The 15316-nt window shown below is 45.0% G+C and overlaps 1 protein-coding gene and 1 pseudogene across 5 annotated transcripts in view; both read left to right on the forward strand.

Moving 5' to 3' along the window:
* The window catches only part of LOC309364676 (zinc finger protein RFP-like), an 85747-nt gene that overhangs the window by 27055 nt on the left and 43376 nt on the right, over positions 1 to 15316 (forward strand). Inside the window, exon 1 of one of the 4 annotated variants that reach the window (XM_081902420.1) lies at positions 2543 to 3001. The exons of the other annotated variants lie outside the window; for them this stretch is intronic. Within the exon in view, the coding sequence (XP_081758546.1) occupies positions 2576 to 3001 (426 nt within the window). The 5' untranslated portion in view covers positions 2543 to 2575. Of the gene's footprint in view, positions 1 to 2542; positions 3002 to 15316 lie in introns of those variants that run through there. 4 annotated transcript variants of the gene reach the window in all.
* Positions 12399 to 13800, forward strand: LOC309361221 (butyrophilin subfamily 1 member A1 pseudogene; annotated as a pseudogene). The gene is made up of 2 exons: positions 12399 to 12485; positions 12992 to 13800. The product of its transcript is annotated as a butyrophilin subfamily 1 member A1 pseudogene (transcript).

Genomic DNA, 15316 nt, shown 5'->3' on the forward strand with positions numbered 1-15316 from the left:
ACAGATGTCAATTGATATTTTATAAAATGACTGGGCCAAAGACCTCAGGGAAAACCACTTTTAACAAGTGGCTGCTAGAATTCATGAGCCCTAAGCACCTGTTTAATATCAGCTGGGAATTAAAAGAGTTAAAGCCATTGTTCAGATGCCTGATTATCATCTTCCAAACCAATAATAATAATAATAATAATAATAATAATAATAAATAATTTATTGTTTATACCCTGCCCATCTGGCTGGTTTTCCAAACTACTCTATTCCAAACTTAAAAATGGAAAGCATAACGCTGATGGTCAATGAAAGAGGTTTAAAGACTCTCTGAAGACAAGTCTTTAAAAATGTTGTACAAACACTGACAACTGGGAAACACTGGCCTGCCAGCGCTCCAGTTAGAGAACAGCCTTTACCAAAGCTGTCATGGGCTTTGAAGACGCTTGAACTCAGGATGCAAGGGAGAAATGTGCTAGGAGGAAGGCATGCTTGGCAAACCCTCACCGTGATCAACTCCCGCCCAGAAACCTATGTTCCCACTGTGGAATAACATGCGGATCCAGAACTGGCCTCCACAGTCACTTACGGACTCACTGTTAAGACCGTGTTCACTAAAGAAGAAGGTGAAGAAGAGACTAGACCATGAAGCAAGGGATGCTACAAGCCTTCAAACTGCATGGGAATCAGAATTTGGCCACCCACACAAATGGGAGGGAATCTGGACCACTCCCTGCCCCTTAAAAGCACCTCTTCAACTCCCTCCTCCCTGTCATCCCAGGAGCCCTCAGGCTTCCCCTGGGCTGCTTTTACATAATAAACAACGACCAATTAATGCCATGCCTACTTTGGAGCTGAGAATTAAAAAGAAAACCTCCCAGTACAGCCTGCACCACAAAAATCACAGATCCACGGCTTCCTGGCGACACTGTGGCCCAAAAACATGGTTGTCCAAAGAAATTTAAAAGAGCCATAAAGATTATCAAATCCTACAAAGTAATGAGCGCAAATACAACATTGAATCACAATGGTACAAAATCACTCAGTAAGCTGACATTATTAAGAGTTAAACAAAGGTTAGTGTACTAAATATTATTTCCCATTCTAGGTAGTTTGCTATAAGAGAAATACCAAAGATGATTATAAGAATCTAAAGCAAAAATTATTTTAAAATATGGTTTCATTTCTAGATCAGACAGGATTTCTTTTACTATATATCTTTATCATATACACACAAAGCTTCTATTTGGGGGCCATGGTGTCGCCAGGAAGCCATGGATTTGTGATTTTTGTGGGGCAGGCTGTGCCCATGGCCATGATGTGTGATTTGATGGTGAGTTAGGGGTAGCCCGATGCAAAAATCCTGAGGATCCCTTAGGATCCGTGCTTTGCTGCCATGTTTTTGGCCATTGCAGCCCCACAAAACAGTGGGTGCATGATTTTTGTGGTGCTGCCTACAGACTAAGATGTAGTCTAGAGTATCATGGTGGTTTTATTTTCTTTCAATATAAAAACCACAGGAATTCATGAGGGTCCATGCCTGGGATCCATGTTTTTGGTGGTGCTCCCTTATCCCAAAGAGCTGAGTTAAGTTTCGCTTTCTCCGTTTTCAGCCACAGGGAGTTTCCCTTCCTGGAAATGACTCAGTGATCACGTGTAGTAATATTGATTAATAATAATTGCCAAGATAATGCACCAGGCATTCCTATCTAGGGAAGGAGCTCCATAACTTGTCTGCCGCACCACAGATAGTGCCTTCTGCCAGGCCAGCCCATTGCTCCATCGAGGTCAATATTGCCTCCACTGACTGGCAGCTGCTCTGCAGGGCCTTCCCAACCATACCTGGAGATATCCTGGTCAGGGATGATGGGAGTTGTAGTCTGAAGCAAACAGAGGGCCCCAGGCTGGCAATGGACCCGGGCTGGTCCTTTTCAATCTGAAGTTCTTTGCCAGCATGCTAAAAACGGATTAAGTCAAAATTAGCAACCAGATTTTGGGGAGTTCTCTTCACAGAATCCAATCCTGCTGTCCAGGATGAGCCTGTGACTTGGATTCGGGAACTGAGTATTTACCTATCAAAAAGAATGGCCAGATTGACCAGGTAATGCAACCAGTGACCATTATCAGGTATCCTGGCAGACTGCTCTATAGGGGTGGACTTGAGCTTTAATAAAGATCAGGCTTACTAGCTGTTTTGCTTCTCAATATTCTCTGGTTGGCCTTTGTTATTTTTCTCCTACGGATAGTGAACCTACATAAGGACTCCATACGGGCTCTAGGGTACCCCATAAAGGAAAAGGAGCAGTTTTTCCCTATCCCAAAGCCTATGAATGAAAATGTTACAATATGAATACCCCAACTTAGTAGGTACCTGTATGTTTGTGTGTAATCAAAAGCATGGGAAGCAATCCAGAAGCATTCACTGCTACCTGAGAAAACATTCAGCAGCTGCAAAGACCTGAGGACATTAAAAAAAAAAAAAAGATCACGTGGTGACTGAGTTTCTGAGTTATTTCCAGGAAGGGAAACTCCTGGTGACTAAAAACTGAGAAAGTGAAACTTAACTCCCTTCTTTGGTGAGGGAGCCATGGCTGCTGCAGGGGGTCACATCCAGAATCTTTGTGATGAAGCCACTTGCTCCATCTGCCTGGAATATTTTAAGGATCCAGTGATCATCCCAGAGTGTGGGCACAACTTCTGCCGGTCCTGCTTGGTCCTGTTCTGGGGGGAATCGGAGGCAGAGGCTTCCTGCCCTCAGTGCAGAGAAAGAGTCCAGCAAAATAATCTCATCCCCAACCGGCAACTGGCTGACTTCTTGCAATTAATCAAGATTCTCAGCGTTCAAGGAAGGGAAGAAGAAGAAAGAAAAGGAGGCGTCTGCAAGGAGCATCAGGAGCCCCTCAAGCTCTTCTGCAAAGTCCATGAAGTCCCCATCTGTGTGGTGTGTGACAGATCCAGGATACATGAAAATCACAAGGTGATTCCTCTGAAGGAGGCTTTGGAGGAATACAAGGTAGGAGATCCCTGGATCTTGAGGGGGAGAAATAGCTGTGGATTCTTCTTTTTAATTCTCAGATCCAAATTAGGCATGGCATGAATTGGTGGTTGTTTATTAAGTTAAAAGCGGTCAAGGGGAAGCCTCAGGGCTCCTGGGATGGCTGGGAGGAGGAGGTTGAAGTCTTTCTCTCTGCCAGGGACAACGGGATCTCCCTTGAAATACTCACAGCAGCTTCAAAGATTTAGTACCGTGGGAGAGAGTGAAAGGGTTAACCTTATCCAAATCCCCCAGTAAGGTCGCTTTGTACATATTAAGAACAGATGTACATTGCACATACACAACTAAGTAAATGCTCCTGTGCCGTAAATGTCAATAATGCCACATATTAGTAATAATAACGAAATGAAGCTGCCCCTTTTGAATTTACAGAATGACCAGACAGCAATCCTCTGATCGCAGGAGCTACTTAGGTGGATTCTGGGCCAGCAAGAACTTCTTTGGCCCAGAAATGGAAGAAGCTGCAGCACTTAAACTGCAGAGAAAATAACTGACAAGTAGCAGAAAACCTGAAGTGCCATCTGACCCAATTAAGTGGCAGAGCAGTGGGGTGCAGAGGAAGGGTGGGAAAGCCCTAGGCTTGCAGAAGAGGGGTTTGGAATGGGTGAGGTTTTGAGAAGTGCTGCTCTATCCCTCCATCTCTCACCTCTTGGGCTGACCTCTCTATCTCTTTGATGCTAGACTGATACATCACAGGTTGGATCCTGCCTCACCCCTTCCTCCTCCTTTTGTCCCTGGGACCTCAAGATGAGAAGTCAGGCTGGAAGTCTCTTCAGAGAAGTTCAAAGGAGCAAGCATTGCTGCCTTTGCTCTTCTCCAGACTAGAAAACTTTCCCATCCCAGTTCTGCCGTGCTTTTCAGCCCGTGTGCTGTGGCACCTGGGGTGCCTTGAATGATGCTCAGGGATCCCGCTGGCAACACTGGCCTCTGTCCCTCCAGCTCTTTGTTGCAGCAGCCCTGGCTACAAGCTCCGCTGGCGAATGGTGCCTCTGGGGCTGGCCAGGGGGTGATGGCTGCCAGGAGCTGAGGCGGCCTCGGAGGAAGCAAGCAAACTGGCGAGGGGCCCTTGCTGGTGGGAAGGGACAGACAAGTCCCTGTGGGGCAGCGTGAGGAGGCACCTCTCTTTGGGGCAGCTCAGAGACCCAGAGGAGGACTCCTAAGGAGAGAGGAGAGGAGGCTGAGAGAGCCCTCCACAAGGGAGGGTGTTTGAGAAAGGGCTGCAAGATCTGCAAGCAAGGGGGGAGACCTAACTGGGATCCTGAGCCCCACAGGGACACCACAGAAAGAAGGTAGTTGGTCCAGGGAGTTATGCACCCTCTAGACTCCGGTATACTACTTTGCTATTATAGCAAAGTCACAGGGCGCAAGAAGCCAGCATACTATTCACCTGCTCTCTGTGTGTCTTAATCAAACCTGACTTTTTCCTTTTCTCTTTAGGGAGAGATCTGTCGCCGCCTGGAGATTCTGAGGAAAGAGAGAGAGGAAATTCTGGTCCATCAAGCAGCCCTGGACAAGGAATGCAAAGACCTCCTTGTAAGTGTCTCTGTTGTTACTAGGGAGGGAACAATCACTTGAAGAGTCGAGTCAGGACTGAGGAGGGATGGGGAAATCTGCCCATTTCAACTTCCCCCATTCTCCTTTTCCATATCAGTTTGTTTATTCATTTATTATTCTGAAAATGAATCAAATGTTAGGGTAGCTACTTCCTTGTATAAATATTTTGATATGTACTTTACCCTCATAAATACATTTTTGTGAACAAAATTGACCTGGCTGGGTCAACCTTGAACAATTCAGAGGTGTGAATTTCAAAGGATTGCTCTGTTTTCGTCTTCATAATTTTACAGCAATAGCAACAAAATAGAACTCAAAAGGAACAGCAATCGAGAGGGCCTCCCCTCAAAATAAAGGTTTACTTCTTTAGCCACTGGAGGTTCCCTGTCTCTGAAAAATCAGAAGTGTCCTCCCTGTGGAATTCTCACAATTCTCTTCCTGATGTTTTGAAGGCTGAGCACCTTCCACACTCAGACCTCCTCTTTTCTTGCAGAAATTAACAGAAACGGAGAGGCTGAAGACTGTGGAGAAGTTCAGAGAACTGCGCCGGTTCCTGGAAGAACAAGAGAAACGTCTGCTGAATGATGTGGAAGAGGTGGAGAAGGAGCTTGCAGGGAGAAGGGATGAGCAGTTGGCCAAACTCTCCAGGAAACTCTCGTCTCTTGAGAGGATCATCCAGGAGATGGAGGAGAAGAGTCAGCAGCCAGCGAGTGAACTCCTGCAGGTAACAGATAGGTAGCCGTGTTGGTCTGCCATAGTCAAAACAAAAAAAATTCCTTCCAGTAGCACTTTAAAGACCAACTAAGTTAGTTCTTGGTATGAGCTTTCATGTGCATGCACACTTCTTCAGATACACATGTGTATCTGAAGAAGTGTGCATGCACACGAAAGCTCATACCAAGAACTAACTTAGTTGGTCTTTAAAGTGCTACTGGAAGGATTTTTTTTTGTCCTGCAGGTAAGATGGTGGCAGGAACAGCCCAGGGCTCCAGGAAAAGGCCGCCCCTTTCATGTATGCAAGGAGTGCAGGGGCTGAGATGATGGAGCCTCTAGTCAGGTTTGTAATGGACAGGAAGACCAGAGAGACCTGGGATGCTTAACTCACCTGAATGCAGAGTAGAGATTCATCTGTGTTCTTGATGGAACGGGAGCTGATCTTCTGCTCTTTGCTAATGCTTTGTCTCGGAATGCCTTTCAGCTGTGGGGGGCTTCATCTAGGATGCGTTCAGGCCTCCTTCTGACATGAGCCAGTCTCTTGACCAAGCTTCTCTTCCCGTTTCCTGCACAACTTCTGGGTTGATCCCCTTCCCCATGGATACAGATCGGCCCAAAATGGTGCTCAGTCACAGTGACCAAAGAGCAAGACAGAGGGACTCATCCAGACTGCTGCTTGTCCCACCCCTTTCCTCCAGGAAAACCCGCTGTTTACTGCTGAATTAGAGCAAACCTCAGCCAGGTTTTCTCTGGATTGACATTTGCTTTGATGTTGCACTAAGGAGCAGGTTTTTCCTGAGGGAAAGCGGCAAGGCAAAGGCAAAACCACTTGGACTTGTATTTTCTGGGCTCAGGAAAGGGAGAAGTGTGGATGACCCCAAAGAAACACTGAGCTGTTTTATTACCCCTTTGGAGGCATTTTATGCTGCAGGTGCTTTTTTAATTTCCAGGTGGAAAATAGCACTTGAAATTTGGGGAATTCTATGGAAGACAATCTGAATTGGACAATGCAAACTGGATTAAAGTTATTAAATTATGGAATTGTGGAGAACTTGAAATCGGAACAATTAATAATTTCAGATTGGAAATGTTATGTACTGAAGTTCTCACCCTGGGCCAGCAGGGGGATACTGTAGATAGTTATGCAAATGAAGGATCAAAAGTGACGTTCAGTGATTGGATAGTTTGTATGCAAATGAAGGATCGAAAGTGACATTCAGTGATTGGATAGTTTTAGAAAATGGCAACAGTTACATTGTTCTGGAGCTCTATATAAGCAGGCTGACTGAGCTCCTCAGTTCAGTTCTGTTCCAGCTTACAAATAAAGAGCTGCTTGGAAGAATTGCTGTGTCGTCTGATATGTTCGCCCACAACTTAACAGCAAAAATAAAAGCGGTGAGAAACCAAAACAGGCTGATTCCGCCATCCCTACCCAAAACCTTGGCATGTGCCAGGCAGACTGACATCCGAGGGGCAGGGTCTGAGGGGGTCTTCCTAGTGTGGCCTGTGGTGTGCAGTGAATTCCCTTCTCTTTTCCCCTCTAGGATGTGAGAAGGACCTTGCAGAGGTAAGTGGATCTGGCTCATTTCCATTAGCATCACTCTTTGAAGCTGAGATGCCAGAACCTCAGACATGGCCCCCCAGGGGCTGCGGGGGGGGGGAGAGAGACTGTAGGACTCAATCCCTGCAGCACCTCACAGGTAAAAGCAGGGCCCCCTCTTCTGAACCTGTAGCCCCCCGATTCTCCCTCCAGGGTTCAAGGTCAACTGCCTCCTCCCTCCCTCCCTCCCCACATCCCTTCACAAAGAGATGGGGGCTCTTTTCTTTCTCTTGCACTTTCTGTTCATGGACTTTTTGGTAATTGCAAACATCTAGAAGAGAAAGTGCCAAAGATGCTCGGGAAGAGCTTAGGATGTACCAACAGATTTCAGTGTCCAAGTAGCATCTTGTCCAAGTAGCAGCCACCCAACTCTTGGCAGCTTTGGACATCACTCACACCCTCTGGAGAAGCTCAGGGAGGGAGGGGTTGCAGGCATTCCACCTCAGGGGTTTGGTTCTTAAGTCCTGGCACCTTCCCAGAAAGTTGTTAGGGGGTAGCAGAGTTTGAAGCCATGGGAGCCCTCCGGTGGTGTCGCTTGGGGTTACATCTTGTCCCTTGTGCTGTTGAGCATCCTTACGAAGCCACTGACCAGGGCTTGGAGGTGGGTGTCAAGAGATGAAGCCGAATCCTGAAAATTACCTGTTGGGAAATGAACTTCAACTTTGTTCAAATTATTAAGATCTCCTGCAAGAAATAGGGAGACAGTGCCACAATGGGGCCATTCATTGTTTTTCTTTTCACCAGGTATGAGGAAAGAGGGAGTCCAGAGAAGCCACTGGCTTTCCCTCCAGAGCTGAGGAACAGGATCTTCGAATCCTGTCATCTAAATGACCTTGTGGAGGATACAATGAAACAATGGGAAGGTAATGAAAAACGGCTGCCAGGATTTCACACTGGGAATGCTGTTACTTCAGAACTGAACATGCCAGGCTCTTATTGCATGGAATTTAGTAACTCCAGGATCCCTTCCTTCTTGGTGCTCCAGCCTTCATTTCCTGTCACCCAGAATGGCCCATGTATATTGTGACGCTGGATCCTGTAAAGAAAGCCTGAACCAGAGTGTAGAGCATAGTCAGGATTTTTTCCTCCCATGTGCATCTGTTTACAGTTATACTGAGGCATCTAATCATAAGCCTGCATTTTTTATCAAAGCTTATATGTTTGATCAGGGCTTGTATTTTAAAATGAGCTTAAAGATTTTCAAATGTTTCATGCCAGGCAGAAAGAACCTTGGCAACGTTTTTCCTCCTGAACAAGGGGCCCCTTGATTTATAGCAGAAAACAATTCTCAAAGTCGTAAAAAAGGGAATTACAGGCTGAGAGCGAGGACACTGACCCTACATATTACAGAAGATAAAAAAAGGCAGAGATAAACAAAATTAAGAGTGGATAAATAGTAAAATAACACCATGTGCCTCCCATTAAAACTTGAGCCATATTTTCCTAAGGTTTAAGGTATACTGAGAGAGTTAAAGGGCAATAAATGTTGGGAAGAGCTAAAGGGGAAAGCAGCTGGCTGGAAGAGGAGTGTAAACAGAAGAAGAGGCTTTTTTTCCTCTTTTATTTTGAGGCTGTAAACTGTTCCTTTTTACTTTGAGAAGCTTTATTCTTTTAAAAGGCTACCTATGATAATGTATGAAATATATTAGCTTAAATGTAATTATGCAAAGGATTTAAGAAATGCTAGATTCTTATTTCATATAGTTGTAAGAGTTGTAACTATCCTGAAATTAAGTCAGCCACCAGCCCAGCCCCCCTGCCAGACAGGAGACGCCATCGAGCACTCCTGATATATAGTTGTCAGGCCTTTTGTTTAGAAACCTCCAAATGAAGGAGATCTTTCAATGTTGATGTGAACTCAAGATCCTTGAAGATAAAAATTTAAGATTAACCATCTGTTTTGGAAGGCAATAGGGCAAGGAGGGCAAGAGGTGAGCTGGTAATTAAGATTCCTTGTTGAGACACATGTAAGATATATTACTACTTATTTTATATAGCTTTTTGTGTCCCATAAAAGGCAATAGGAAATGGGTGTATCTTTTGTGATTGGTTCTAGCAAACAGCCAATAGGAATTTCAACCAGGCTGATTGGACAGAGGCAGCCACAGGAGGAGCAAGGGGGCTGGATTAAGGAAATATAAGTGCTGGCCAGAATGGCAGGAGGCCAGGCCAGAGCTTGGTAACCATATACCACTGTGCCTCTCATTTATTTGTCTGACAAATAAATTATTATTTTAATTTCTCTATTGCTGCGTTGAATATTTCATTCCAGCTAAGCGTTAACCACAAGCAGGGTGCTACAATACGAAACCTCCTTTTCCTTGTGTGCACAATCTGGGGTTGTCCTTTTGGAGGTTCTCCTGCTCTGAATGGAGTCAAAGGGCATTAAGAAGCCCCCAGTTCCCCCTCTGCCTCCTGCTCAGGCTTGTTTCTCAGCCGTGGAGCCAAGGCCTGAGCCGTCTCCTCCTCAGACGTCCCCCTGCAGCTGCCATATCTAGGGCTTCAGCCTTCAAGATCTCCTGAGAGTTCCCCCATTGAGAGTGGAAGCAAGAGCACATGAGCCCCAAAGGGAACAATTATGCTTGTGAAGAACCTTAAAGATTTGTAGATTTGTTTGTGAGGAAGGAATTACTTTTGCCTGAGAGCTCTGCCAATCCTTCCTCATCAAACTTCGCTTCTCCTTATGTTTCACAATCTTGGCTTTAAATATTCCCCCCACCACTTTACTTGGGGAAGATGTTAAGGCTGCCTCCATCTCCCCTCTGCATCCTTTTACGGGATTCCTCTTGCTCTGCCTCCCCTCCAGTCCAAGAATGTAGAGCCCAATTTAGGGACAAAGTTCAGAGACCAGCAGGATTCATGCTGAATATTTTTATTCTGCTATTTGTAAGCTTGCTTTATGATTGCTGAGTTTTAAAGCTTTAGTTATTTTCATAGATTCTTCCTATGATTTTCTTCTTTTTAATTATTTTTTGTACGATTTAATTAATATTTAATAATTGTACTTGAATTTAAGGATGCCACGTTATGAAGTGTTATTTTTGTATGGAGATTTATTTTTGATGGAAGAGTGTTGCCCTTACACTTTATATCTTTTTGCTTCCTCAGATGCTCTGTTATACAGAAAACCGATTCAGATTCAGAAAGGTAAATTTCCAGGGGAGGAACAATTTGACAGGAGGGATGGAGACTGATATTTCATGGGTGTTGAACCGTCTGTTCTGCATACCGTCTGTTCTGTGTTGAACCTGCTCACCAGTCTGAGTTCCTTTGCCGCCAATAGACTATTATCCTGGTTTCTCCCTTAATTTTATAGATTTTGCTTTCCTTCATAAAATTTATATACTGCTTGATTGTGGGGAAAAGCCTCAGAGCCTTACGATATATTTAAAAAGCCATTAAGAAGGATCCTGCAGGGTCAGTCCAATGTCCATCGTATCAAGTTCTTATGTATAGGGAATCTCCCTTTCATTTTATTTTTCCTCTACACAATCTGGAGAGGTTCTTTTGGGGCTTCTCGAGATTTGCTTGGATTTCCCCCTTGTGAAGTGTGTTAAAAGGGGCACCCGCAAGCACCCAGTCCCTCCTCCACCTCCTGCCAGGCTGGTCTCCCAGCAGCACAGCAAGGCCTGAGCCGCCTTTTCCTCAGAGTTTCAACCTCACCAGCCTTTTCTCGTGCTTCAGCCATCCCCATCTCCTCAGAGTTCCCACACTTCTTTCGAGATCAGCCCCATTCCATGAGGGAGGACTTCCCATTGCACGGGACCCTTGGAATTACAGTGCAAAGCTCTGCCGATTTTCCCTGTGCAATTTGGTTTGTCAGCATACTTGGAAATTCCAGTTTCAACAGCTTTTCCCGAGCAGTTTACTTGGGGCAGATGTTAAACCTTTCTTCATCCATCCAGTTCAGATCCCCATTTCATTTGTGGATTTTGAATGATTGTATTCCGCCGTTTTCTACGATGGTTTACCATTTCTGATTTTCCCATGAAATCATGGAATAGCAGAGTTTGAAATGATCCCAAGGATCATCTAGTCCAGTCCCCTGCAATGCAGGAATTACAGCTAAACACGTCAGTTGTTTTAATTCCTTAGGCCTAGTGATATTACATTCTCAAGAATAATCTTTTGGAGAATATTTAACACCACTACTTAGGCCTACACTTGTCGTCTTTGCATGATTTCATTTTTTGCTTGACATAAGGAAACAACAGATGCTATGATTTGGTGATGTTTTGTAAAAAAATATTTATTTTTTAGCTATTGCATTGTAGCCTGTTAAGCCTGTCTTTTTGCTTCCTCAGACGTTCAGTCATTCAGAAATCTTCAGGGAGGTAAATTTCACATGGAGACCCCAGTTCACAAGAGTCTCTTCTGTACAGCTTGACTCTGGCCCTGCTGTTTGTACCACAAAGGCAGAGAGGGTGGACTTGAAGGTGCAGAAGGGGGAGAGAAACTGCCCAGAAGGATCAGATAAAAGAGGGAAGAGTTTCATTCCTGCCTAGAGAGAATTGGGTTGCTTTTCCATGTGACCTTTTTCTCAGACAGGTCCTCTATTTTCATGATTAAAATTTCTCCCCTGGGCGGATTTTTAAAATTAGGCAAAATGTCTCAAGTTGTTTGATTTGGTTTAAAGTAACCAATGAAAAATTTCTAGTGCATTAGACTCAGATCTAAGGCACCCAGCTAAGCTAATAGACTATATGGGACTGGCAGAGATGAGCAGAATCCGGGACCAGAGAAGAGATACGGTGGAAGAGGATTGGAAAAAATTTAAAGAAGATCTAAAGAAACACTGTAAAATTAATGAATGTTAGAAAGACGCTGGATTATAAAATAAGGGGTTAATTGCGGCAAGGGATAATTTAAAGAAATCAAATAATACTAAAAGTAAGTTAAAAGTAAGGGAAGAATTTGCTGACAATTTAATCAGAAACTAGAATACAGAAAGGGGAGGTATGAGGAAGTCGGGAAAGTAAGTTATAAGAAAGAAAAATTTGAATTTATATGTGTTTTATGTTTGTATTTTTTTTATAATGTCTTTTTTCTTTTTTTCTTTTTTTGGTTACTGTGTTGTGTGGAAATGTTATAAATTTGTGGAAACTTTAATAAAAATCTATTAAAAAAAAAAGGCACCCAGCAAAGCTAGCCTAGAGTAGAGAATCGCAACAGAGCAGCATCTTAAGCTAGCCACATCCTGTATAAAACCCTTCTCTTGTGGCTGAACTAAAAGTTCCCTGGCTCAGCTACAAGATCTTGGAGAAGGAGACTGGGAGGTCTAAGACCCTAACTGGTAACTTTTTGAGTTATTCCCCCTTTCCTCCAGGGAAATAGTCTTATGCTATATATTAAATCCAAGAGAAAAGCATGGAATAAGCAGTCCTTTGTAAAATTGCTGTACTACCTGCCTCTTCTTCCCTGGCGGCAAGGCCTAAACCTCCAAGATGTTGGGGAGGAAGGCAAGGAGAGGGCAAGTGGGTGAGAGAGATGGAGAGCAGGAATAAACAGGCTCCGCACTTAACACAATTTTCACTTGTGGGGGGCACGAGGGCCCAGAACGTGACCCCCACGAAAGTGAGGGGAGGCCTATATGTGGTTTTATGTTGTATTTCTATGCTGTGAACCACCCTGAGACCTATGGATGAAGGGCAGTATGCAAATATAAATTTATTATTATTATTATTATTAATATTATTATTATTATTATTAATTACAGTGGGGTCCTCATCCCCCACCCCAACCAGAGGTCCCCAAATTCCCTCAGAGATGGTCAGAGGAAAGCAGCTTCTCTCCTCTCCTGCCTCCTCCAATTCTCCGCTCTTTCTCTTTAGATAACACGGAAGAGATGAGTAAAAGGGTTCCTGGGTGGTTTTTCCTCCTAGAAAATGCCTGGGTTGAGAGGAGGGCAGGCACAATACACATCGAATATAAGAAAGTGAAGGGAACTGATTTAAAAACCATCAAGGAAGATATTTATTCTGATGAGAGTCTGCAAGGAGGAGTCTCAGTCTAGCATGCGATGCAAAGAAATCCCCTTGATCTGAAAGGGAATCTGGGTTTTCGGGTGTTTCTTGGATTAGGATGTCCATTTCTGTCTCTCAGCTGACTCTGCCTATTCTTCTCTTTCCCTCATCTTCTCCCCAACAGCAAATGTTACTCTGGATCCAGACACAGCCCATCCCCAACTCATCCTGTCCAAGGATGGGAAAAGCGTGAGAAAGGGAGACAAACCTCAAGCCCTGCCTGATAATCCTGAGAGATTCAGCGACTGGCGTTGTGTGTTGGGACGTGAGGGATTCACAGCAGGCAGACATTTCTGGGAAGTCACAGTGGGAAGTGGGGAATGGTGGGCTTTGGGGGTCGCCAGGAAGTTTGTGAAGAGAAAGGGCATCTTCCCCTTAAGGCCTGAGAGAGGGATCTGGGCTGTGGGGAAGAGGGGAGAGAAGTACTTTGCCTGCACCTCCCCTGATGACTCTCTTCTGTCCCTGAGGGAGAAGCCCAGGAGGATCCGGGTGACTCTGGACTATGAAGGGGGACGTGTGTCTTTTTCTGATGCTGACTCAGGAGCCGAACTCTACACGTTCTCAGGAGCCTCGTTCTCTGGAGAGACCCTCCTCCCTTTCTTTAATCTGTGGGGAAATTATAAAACCCACCTCATTATCTCCTGAGGAGACTAAATCTGCCTCTCAGGCCCAGCAAGAGTTTCTCTCCAGACCAGAGTGACTGACATAAAAACCATTTACCCACCAGGAGAACCTTGGGCAGTTTTTCAAGGGCTTCTTTGAGAAGATTCATTTTCCTTCCTTTCTCCAGAAATCCCTCTGCAGCTCACTTCTTCTTAAAGAGACAGTCACACTTTTAACAGTCCCAATAAATCATCTTTTCCTCACCTTGAGTCTTGTTTTCCATTTGAGATGTCTGATTTGGCAGAGCAGAAGACTCTTAATCCCAGGGTTGTGGGTTGGAGTCCCATGTTCGGCAAAGGTTTCCTGCACTGCAGGGGGTGGGACTAGATGACCCTCAACTCTGCAATTCTAGGAAGCCTTCTTCTCCCCACAAGACCTTATGTAGCTGTGAAAATGCATGCATCATTGGATTTATATAGGAGTATGAAATGAACCCCGTCCCCCACGTCAGGCAGGATAGCTCCTTACTCTGGAGACCTCAGATGGGAAGAAAATAAAAAAGAAATTGAACAGGGTGTCAGCTTCAAATGCCCTCTGCAAATACAGCCTCATCATCTCCACACGTTGCCAGAAATAAAGCTCATTGCATTGAGTGGGAATTCTGCCCAGTTAATGTGTTTAGGGTTGATGCTCCTCCAAGGAACGTCTTTTCAGCACCAGGTATATCTGATTTCTCTCCTGGGATACTAAGAGCTAGAACAACAAATGCCTGTGGAATTGACTCCTCAAAGATCTGGCAGGATTCTCTCTGGCTCCACTATCAGGGCCGCCGACTACTGACCTGTGCAGCCTGCTCTCCTTTTCCTGCATTTCCCACAGGGTGGTGGCACATGTCAAAATAAAGACACCCCCCCACCTGCCTGAAGGCCACCTCCCCTTGCTCCATCCCCTATATGATGTAGGCAATGTTTGTGTGTCATCGTAAGTTTCCCTGTGAGCTTCCACGCACCCCGTGGGAGGACACAAAAAGTGGCCCATTTGGTCCAGCGCCCAAGAGGAGCCACACAGACGCCCTTGGGAAACCTGCAAGCGGGACCAGTGTGTAAAACCAGCCTCCCTCCTCCTTGCAGTTTCCAGCACCTGAGATTTAGAAGCCTTCTGTTTCTGGACTCTGGAGGCAAAGCAGAGCCATTGTGCTTCACGGCCTAGCGCTCCATGAATTTGTCCCCTTGTCTTCTCCCCAGCTCAGTGGGTGGAGCACGATAGTCTTAATTTAAAGGTCACTGGCTTGAGCACCACGTTGGGCAAAAGATTCCTGCATTGCAGAGATCTGGACTAGGTGACCCTTGTTGTACCATTCAGCTCTGCAATTCTATGATTTTAAGTTGGCTGCCATCTCTGCCTCCAGTGGCAGTGAGTTCCATGGTTCATTTACGTGCTCCACAATGAAATGCTTTTTTCTGTCCTGGATCTCCCAACAGTCAGCTTTGTATGGGGGCCACGACTTCTAGTGCTATGAGAATCTGCAATGTGGAGATAATGTGTCCCTGCTTCCATCCATCGTGGGGACCAGAGCAGGGGGTGGGCAGTTTTGTTTGTCCCCTCCTGGGGCAGGAAGCCTCAACAGAGAACTTTCTTGAAATAACAACTGGCCATCGCCTATGTCTTGTGACATAGATAAGGTGTGGGTTCTCCACTGCAAATCAGGTTGTAAACAACATTTCTCCCTCTTTTTTGTGTGGAATGTGGCACTTTTCAAGAATATTAGCTGGACGTATT

Source organism: Podarcis melisellensis (assembly GCF_964234715.1).
Source record: "Podarcis melisellensis genome assembly, chromosome: 2".
NCBI classification, from domain to species: Eukaryota; Metazoa; Chordata; class Lepidosauria; order Squamata; family Lacertidae; genus Podarcis; species Podarcis melisellensis.